This window comes from Arabidopsis thaliana, chromosome 2 (genome assembly GCF_000001735.4).
Source record: "Arabidopsis thaliana chromosome 2, partial sequence".
Lineage (NCBI taxonomy): Eukaryota > Viridiplantae > Streptophyta > Magnoliopsida > Brassicales > Brassicaceae > Arabidopsis > Arabidopsis thaliana.
In genome coordinates this window covers 400,057-409,716 of record NC_003071.7, presented here as the reverse complement: position 1 = coordinate 409,716, position 9,660 = coordinate 400,057, and the positions used below count along the sequence as shown (strand labels likewise).

Below are 9,660 nucleotides of genomic sequence, written 5' to 3'. Positions count from 1 at the left end.
ATTTGTATTTTTCCCATTTATACTAAAAAAAGTTCATTCGATATTCATATTTGATATTATCCTATTTCCAACAACTAAAATTTTGGTAGACAAATGACAACAACTCAAGCATTTACTAAAACCACTTGCCATTATAATTAACAAAACCATATCTATTTGTTTTGCGAAAACAAGATAAAATAAAATATGATTATATAATATTATATAAAATACCCCCAAATTGTTCATGCTCCTAGCCTCATGTCCACATATAATGCCAATTGCCAAATTAACCAACCATATGGCTTGTTCAACAGCCTTAGTTTGTTTTGTTGTTTAAGTATTAGTCTTGTATGCTATTGCATGATATATATAACTTAATAATTTATATTTAGAATTTAGAAATTAATCTCGAACAAAATAAATGCTGATTTTGTTATCTCGAATCGCATCAACAAAATTATTTATCGAAATAAGAATAATATAACTGCGGACCATATAGTTGTTGAACTGCATAAACGTATTGCATAAGCATTGTAAGAACTCGAAATTCATGAATAATATTTTACCATACAAGTATACAACTGTCACTTGTCGCCAAGATTGCATAAATAATCAATATTTAACAAATCTTCTTCTATAGATTCTCTTATTACACAACTTTTATAAGCTTTTTTTAATCTAAAATCTGCTAAGAACTAAAAATGTATAAAACAAAAACTCCATATGTATAAGTTTTTTTTATATAAAATCTATGTGAATTGTATATTAACAAGTGACAAGATATCACCCCGATTAATAAAACTATGTAGATATCCACGAGTAGTCTTTAGAATCTATGTCACCAATTCTTTCTTCAAATCTGTCCGAGAAAAAGAAATTACGAATCTTTTTACCACGCCGTGTTACAGTAATTTCTGTGGTGAAAATTGCTTTGACAGGCCTATGATCAGATATCTTCGTTTCTCCTCTTGTATATTCATGTTGCTTCAGTCCATTTCCGTACCATATTATTCGATCACACCTATTTAAATATATGCATCCATGGGATCAAACTTTTATTTAAATATATGATATAAGTATCATGTAAATTATAATACGTTATACGTACCATGCAGGAGCTCGTTTCTTCTCGTCTTTTTTGTATGTAATGCATCCGTAATATAAATCCGAATTTGGAACGTATTTATACGTTGGAGCAAATTTGACAATTCCTTCTTGCCACCCTCTGAAAATCTGGCCGTTCATGATCTCCATCCTCAGCTTAATTTTAATATAACAAAACATATATATGTATAAGAAAATAATAGCGAGTTTACAACTTTCAACACGTAAAAAAAAATACATATATAAATAATTACCTGATCATTTTCTAGTAAGATGTTCCATTTTTTGCTTTCCACCAATAATCTTGTCTTCTCCTCCGGTAATGAAATTCTATAATTCAAGTCTCCCAAAAAAATCACCCGACTATAGAATTTGATCCAACAAAAACAAAACAAAAATAAATTAATTAATACCACAAGTTGGTAATTTCTTAATAAGTACTTACCAAACTAGCCTTTTCACTTCACAATATCAAGTCTTATTATAATTAATCGGTCAACTATTTAACATTATAATCATTTTTGTCTGACCTTGGGATATAGTTAATTACTAACAAGTTGGAATATTTTAATTTACGTACACAAAATATATGAACCAAGTATTATTGAAAAATTATAGTATAACATAAGCTTACTCGTGATCAAGGATCTTTTTGGGTAAATCTAGAGATGAGCCTCGAGGAAAACTAGATCTAGCTAAGATCTCGTTGACGTCGGAGTTTCTCTGTCTTTCATCTCGGTCGCGGCCACCAGAAGCTAGATGGCTACAAACGAAACAAAATGTCGTTTCGTGCAATTGAAATCTAACCGATACTGATCCCTAAATTGATCAAGAAAGAAAAAAAAATGTAAGAAGTCAGTTTAAATTATACGGGGCAAACAAAACATTAGTTACCTATTTTTTTAATCAAAATGCAAATATTAGTTACCTAATTCCAGGCTAATTAAACTTAGGCTATGCCGGTGGTAACTAGTAGTCTTGTACAAACTATTATGCTATATATATATATTTTTTTTAACTATTGGTTTTGAATGATAACCACTTAACACTTTTAAACAGTGTATACAGTTTTGACAGTTACCAATCACAAATTTTTTATTAAAAGCGTTATAAAAAGTTTTACTTTCAGCATTTTTTAACAACTTTTCTATACGGCTCTTTCTAACAGCTTTGTACTATTCTGATAAAGCTAAGAACTTTAGATAACAGCTAAAAAACTTGTACAGCTTTTGGTTATCAATCAAACTCATTATGCTATAATCTTAGTCAAAGATGCATAATGTGAGTTCATTTTCAACCACAAATTAAAATAATCAGATATGAATACAAATGCAAACGCACGTATTCATTTTCTATAAACAGTCAATACCTAAATCAGTCCACATCTATAACAGTGAGATTTTATATAATTAAAAAGATAGAAAATTCTAAATATATGTTACCTTGTTTCCTAAGCAACCCATGATGCCGCAACCAACGCATGAAACGCTAGGATAACGGATGTACGGCCAGAGATCACCTCGGACCCAAACGGTGATCAAGATTCCGACCATCTGTTTACTTATGATACATCTAAAATCTTGTGAAATACCATTAATGCCCTTTGATTCCGACAAGTCTTCGTCTCGATGAGGTCTTGCTCTCTTGTTCAAAGCATCTCTTATCAAAGAGTTCCATTTTGTAGAGACTTTGTTGTTATCTGATCCCAAAACATTCGAAGCTCGTAGAGGCACAACCTCTTGAAACCTAGATTTTCATTTAAACTAAATTTTAGACATAAAATCCACACGTTATATAACTATATATATTCAATTTTTTATTGTAGTGTTTATCAATTACCCAAGCACGTATATGTCGCACGGTGTTTTATGTGTTTCCAGTAGATCCTCCATGTCAAGTCCATCGTCCGGTACGATACCACCCACGTTCCATGTGCTTACAAAAACCCTAGAAACAGATAATTAAAATTAAATTTAAAACAAAAATTGTCAAAACGTTACACTATTGTTTTTTTTTTTGAAAAAGAAAACGTTACATTATTTAAAAACATTGTAACTCATGGAACACAGAGGAATCAAATGAAGGTTTCCTTAAGATTACAATTTTGTCATCTACGTGTTAAGCTCTACTGGTTTATGCGTATCCGGAATTAGGTTTAAATGCAGTGCGACGCAAGAAAAGTGACTAATTATGGCAATAAAACGGTATTGTGATCCTCTCTTTTCTCTGCCCAAGTATTCAATGTATTAACAATATAAACGAAGATAACTGGTTTTTGTTAAGGAAAATGTGATCAAAGAGGGTAAATGTATTACGTACTTGTAGTTGAGAAGAGTGGTTTTGTGTTGGTTGTGGAGAATTGATTTAGATCGTTCATCAGCTAATCCGGAAGCTTCTATAAGCTTCTGATCAGTATTAGGTGGGAAATCGGCAACGAAGTTGTTGCTCCCGAGGCTTTTCCTTAGGATCTTGTTGGCCACAAGTCTTGGCCACATAACCTTATTAATACCATAGAGTGATTCGCATATATCAATGGTCAAGATAGAATAACTATAAGTTATACGTATATTAGTCCGGTTATATATCCGACACACACATCTAAACAGAGATAGTGAAAGTAAAGAGAGAGACACTAATACTCACTTCTCTATAGCTTCCAAGCATTGCTAGAGAAAAAGAGAGAGACAAATTAAAGAACAAGAGATAGAAAGAAGAGAGAGCTCTTATCAAGAAGCAATGAAATTGTAGAGGAAGTATAATAGGTAAGGGAGGGAGATAAGGAGAAACAAAGAGCCATGCAAAGCCGGAGAGAAAGAGGTGAAACTCTGACGTGGACGACGATTATTATACTAAATAGTTTTTATTATCATTTTAATAATTAGTCAGTCGATGTTATTGAGCTTCTTTATTAAATCCAAAGAAATGAATGTTGATGATTGGTCAGCTATTATTACTGGTTGTTAGCCTAGCTAGCTAGTTTAGACTAGCTATAGTTAGACGTCAAACCACCTTGATCACATTGTATTCGTCTTTAAATCCCACGGAAATTAATTTTAAACCATTCACTTTGTGTCCTCAATCGTATTACTTTATTAAACACTGAAGGCGATTACCTTTGATAACGAGGAGGGTCCAACTTGTTACTATAAACATTTAAATGAAGATATGTAAAACAATTTAATTTTCATGATAAATGACAAAATGGGCTGGCAAGTATAGTATAATGAGAAAAGAAAATAGTATTTTCCTCTAATTATAGAATTCTACTATTTTGGTCTTTGAATCTTATCATTATGTCATAAACTTTCTTATAGCAGTGAAATTAAATATTGTTATTTTTTGGTCGGTCTAATCACTGTGGACCTCTACATATTTTTATTCAAAGGCTTACTTTTATTTGTTTAACGATATATTAATCTCGATATTATTAATTTCTCTATTCGGCTTATAATTTGAGCAGCTAATCAATTCACCAATAATGATGGCTAGTGGTGACATTGTATGGGAAATATTCGTCGTATCACTTTGGTGCTCTGTTTGTAACTTGCAAGTCATTTCAACAGTTTTATTTTGTTAGTCTTTTAATAGGTCCCTCAAATTATATATTATGGAGTACACAGAAGCACATGACTCTGCAATAGTATCTAACCTAACTAAGAAAGAACAATAACAGTAAGTTATGCAACTCGTATATGTACTAACCAGAGGAGTTAGTAACTTGCATAATAAGATTTTAATTTTCCAATTGGCAGTAGGAGAGATGGAATTTGATTTTTTTCTTTCTAAAATGGCAACTGTTACGAGAAGATAATTTGTTCGTAAGCTTCTTATCAAATGACCTATATATATATATATATATATATATATATATATATATATATATATATATAGGGTGATATATCAAAGGTCGCAAATAGTACTATTTAAATTTTGTTTTCTAAAACTACCATTGATTTTTAAAAAAATTCCAAAAGAACCATAAAGTTTTAACATCCCTTCCTAAAACACAAGTTTGTATTATTTATAAAATTGTAAGAATTTATAGTTTTATTAAATAAAATAAATAAATATGGTATATAATTGAGTTTTAATATAGATTTCCTCAGAAAATATCGAATCAACACTTATAATTAAAAGTAATTAATACATAACAAAATAAACTATGAAAACTTAAAAATAACTACACGTAGTATGTTAGTTAGTGGTTTATTTTTGTTGGTAGTATGGATCAAGATTTCAATTCAAACTAAAATAAGTAAAAAATAAAAATTAATCTAATAATTACTATTTATCACGGCAATATTTGTTTAACTGTTGTGAATTTGAAAATATTTTAAATCTGACAAAGCAAATATTGCTGCCCTATTAAACAAATAAATGTATCTTATTATGGAGCAACTTGCATGAAAACAAATTAAGTTTCGAGTATGGAACTTGCACTGGATCCAACCATTCTCAATGGTGACTCCACGAAAGCTATATATATCAATATATGTTATATGTATCAGTGCATACATACACAAAACACAAGAATATAATTAGTATTGGGTTGTCTCAACGAATATTAGAATAGCGTAATCATCGATGTTAGTAGTCTCAGTTTCACGATAAGAATTTTTTCAGCATTAATCATCGATGTTTAGCAGTCTTAAATTGGTTTCTTGTTGATCATTACATGATGAGAAATATTATCTGGATTTTTATTTTTTTACTTTAACAAGGAAAAAGAACGATATGAATTTTCTTTTATTGTTCAAAATTAGTTTCATACTTTTATATACTTTTGAATTATATAGTCAAAAAGTTCTTTAAGGGGTGTGAGAAAATTATGGTAGAATTGTATTGTTAGGACATATTAGACAAGCTAAGTAAGGATGCAACACGTGGCAGTTACAATGATGTAAATCAAAATTATATACTAACAACAAATTGGCAAATTGGTTCTAGACAACCCTTGCTTCACTAAGACTAAAAGAAAACAAAAACATTTTGTATTTTTCAAAAAAAAAAGAAAAAACAAAAACATATTTGTTTAGAAAATCTATTAGTTGTTTTTTGACCTAATTGGTTAAAATGCTAGTCAGAAATATAGGCGGCTGATATTAAAGAAAAGTCTATTCTGAAACACTTCTATATATTTTTATCGGATTAACCGTTAAGAATTATATAAAAAAAGAAAATATAGTTTTACCACTGATCTAAGATCATCTCCTTGTAGAAACATTCAGGTGTGTAAGTTGTATATGTTAACGTTTCAGTGTTTCTATGTATTTTGTATTCTTGTCGTAAAGAAAATAGATGTTGTTTAGTATTATAATGCACATGTCGACATGTCGTCCTTTTATTTGTTTCAAAATATATAACAATATATAATTAGAAGCATAGTTCATTGTTTAATGTTTAGATTACAACCGGACAAATTGTCCATTATTCCCTGCATTCGTTTTATTGTGATAAGATTATAAACCTATAAATAGCTTGATTGTTTTTTTCTTTTATCGAAGCTTCTATCTATTAGAGTGTGGGCTTCCAACCTAAAACCAATTGGCAATAGGTGGAGAGGCCCATATCTTATATATACCACTTAAGATTCTATTCAACTTTCGATGTGGAATATTGTTCCTAATACGCCCCCTCGAGATGATGGCTCTTCTAGCCATTGATCTCGATATGTTTGGGCATGGATCGGCGAGCCAAGTATTGGGCCGGATCGATGTGGATCGGGTTGAGTATGTACGGATCGGGCTATGATACCATATTAGAGTGTGGGCTTCCAACCTAAAACTAATTGGCAATAGGTGGAGAGGCCCATATCTTATATATACCACTTAAGATCCTACTTAACTTCCGATGTGGAACATTATCCCTAATATTATCTTAATCAATCTACTACTTTTTTTGCTTCGATAAGTTTAACCAAGCAAATACAGTACTGTAAATAGTTTTTCTTAATAGGTTGATTCCTTAAAAATAAATAGATTCTTCAATATTTTCCCGGTGAGAAAAAACAAAGATTATGGTATCTTGACAAAGATTCCAAGAAAGTTGGATTTCAATTGTCGCAAGGCAGGGTTTGGTTAATTTTCTTTTTGCGGCATGTCTATTAATATTGATAACCAATAATCAATAAAAATTATAAGATAATAAAAAAGTAAATAATAAATAATAATAAAATAATAAAAAATTATAAGATAATCTTAAGAATTGTTGGGGTTCTGAATTAAGGTCAAATATTCCTATTTTTGTCATCTTTTTTTTTCTTTTATATTGACTGAGTGTAATCTATACAAATACTGTATATGTAACCATTGCATTTTTTCATCGCAAATAATTTTATCCTGCAAGTTTACCAATTTATTTGTTGCATAAGTTTTGTGTCACAATTTATGTCAATCATTTCATAAATTAATAAATATATCTAAAAATGTCATTTGTAAACTTCTAGCCAAGTTTTTGTCAATAATGATTTATATCATGTTGTTTGGTATATTTTTATTTATGTGATTTGTCATTTCACATTGTTACCTATATATATGTGAACGATAGATACCTGTCAAATACCAAAATATTTTACACAATTAGTAATAGTGTCAAGTTTAAGGAGACAATAGCTATACGTACTATATGTCTATATAATTTATATTAGTATAACTTTGATCAATTTAATTTTTTATATATATTGAATTGAATCTCATTGGCTGGCCGGTGCAATATTTGATTATTTTCGTACAATTTTAAATTCTTCCTACCAGCCGAGAGGATATTTACTAATTAGACAGAAAGTGCAAATACTTTAGAAAAAATTATGTCAAATATCTTCTTCATCTTTTGTCCAATTATAAATATCTAAGATGCCGATATTGCATTACATATTACTTTCATTCGAGAGATATTTAGTAGTTCTTAATTATGGATTGTAAAAATACAGTACTTATTAAGAGGTAGATAAATTTGCGTAAAAAGCTATTAGTGGTTAAGCTAACAACGCTACATCAATTTCATTAATATTTTGGGACCACTGAGATCATAAATTCCTTTTAGGCACTATACATGATTATTTATATTTTTAATCATATAACATTAATTGTATATTTGATTTGGTATAACATATTTAATTTGGATTGTAAAAGTTTGGTATCCTATACCAAATGTCCAAATGCAACCCAATATTCATTATAGTTTTACTGTTTTAATGATCCAGAAGATATATATAACATGGAAAAATTCAAACATAATCATGATTATAAAATAATAAGATGGAAAACTAAAGATTGTTTTATGTATGCAAATTTGTTGAATAAACTAATTTCAAACAACACATAAGTTGGATAAATAAAAATAAGTGATAAATTGTCTATTAAAAATTAATAAATAAAAAATCTTACCAAAATTGTGAGTTTTTAATTTCATAACAAATAAATCAACATAAATTATAAGATTTATATTATATCATATTGGTAAAACTGAGAACAACACAATGGAAATCAGAAGAGAAAATGGGAAAAGGTTATTCGAACTTATTAACCATACTATCAATTTTATACAGTCTATTTGAATTTTATTGGTATGAGCTCATTCGAGTGGGAAAACAATTTTGGTTCAAGTCAATGAAAGCTAACCAAAACGAGTTTGGTAATTTGGTCTTCTTACTCAAAATCTGTTTCAACTTTCAACAAGCAACTACACATTTGTTCTACTGTTGGGCTTCTACTTCCAATTAGTGATCTGACCAAGTATTTGGGGCTTCTAATTAACTACTACAAATTGTTTTGGGCTTCCGTTGGTTAAAGTAATTGTTATAACAAACAAAAGAGAAGAGAAATTCTAAACAAATATCATTGCTTAAGCATATGATGATGCTCTTTACCAATTTTTATATACATTCTTTTGTTTCAACATACTTTATATCATACGCGCTCGTGATCATATCATTCCGAAGCATAGAATCTCATTTGAGATTTCGGATAGATCGGACATCATATATACGTGGATACTATTTATTTTCGCATGTGTATTTTCATGTATGGAATCTCAAAATAATTGAAAAGATTTTGGAAGTTTTCGTCGACTCTCACATGCATTTTGGATATTCTTGTAGTCGACGCCTCTTGGATCTTGTCTAGATAAGAAAAACAATACATGAACACAAATTTCAATAATTGCAAATCTTAAAGAAGAATATGGTATGGGTTCCCGTTTGGCTTGTATGACATGACTTCGGATGGTGGAGGAAATATACATCCATGATAAATTAATATTTTTATCTTATAATTCCGGAATTAAACTGATAAACTCCTAAAAATGAATAAATATCTATCAAAAAAATATAATTTTTTTTACCGTCTTAAATTTATTATTTATTGCAAATTATGAGAATTGTTACATAGCCGAATGGATATAATTGCACATTGTTGAAGATCTCCTGCACACTTGTCTCTACCAATCTGCAAATCTGCTAATAAATCACAGTATCTGGGACTCGAACCCCAGACTTTTTTAGTGTACAAAAGCATTAATGAACCTTCGGTCAACCAATGAACCAAAAAAGCTTCTAAATATGAATTTTTAACTGAC

The 9,660-nt window shown here is 29.6% G+C and overlaps 1 protein-coding gene across 3 annotated transcripts; it reads right to left on the bottom strand.

Annotated features, from left to right (window-relative positions):
- Positions 1 to 513: 513 nt before the first annotated feature.
- On the bottom strand, positions 514 to 3,955 carry AT2G01900 (DNAse I-like superfamily protein). Of its 3 annotated transcripts, NM_001335085.1 has the most exons (8): positions 3,730 to 3,955; positions 3,406 to 3,584; positions 2,926 to 3,033; positions 2,529 to 2,832; positions 1,721 to 1,905; positions 1,341 to 1,449; positions 1,091 to 1,242; positions 514 to 1,003 (listed from the first exon to the last, which is right to left on the bottom strand). In NM_001335085.1, the coding sequence occupies exons 1-8, from the start codon at positions 3,748 to 3,750 to the stop codon at positions 784 to 786; spliced, it is 1,278 nt and encodes a 425-aa protein (NP_001323555.1). In that variant the 5' UTR covers positions 3,751 to 3,955; the 3' UTR covers positions 514 to 783. The 3 variants fall into 3 exon arrangements, with proteins under 3 accessions (NP_001323555.1, NP_178299.1, NP_001323556.1); NM_126251.3 differs by having other exon boundaries at positions 3,406 to 3,955; NM_001335084.1 differs by having other exon boundaries at positions 1,091 to 1,215; positions 3,406 to 3,955.
- Between the last annotated feature and the right edge of the window lie 5,705 nt (positions 3,956 to 9,660).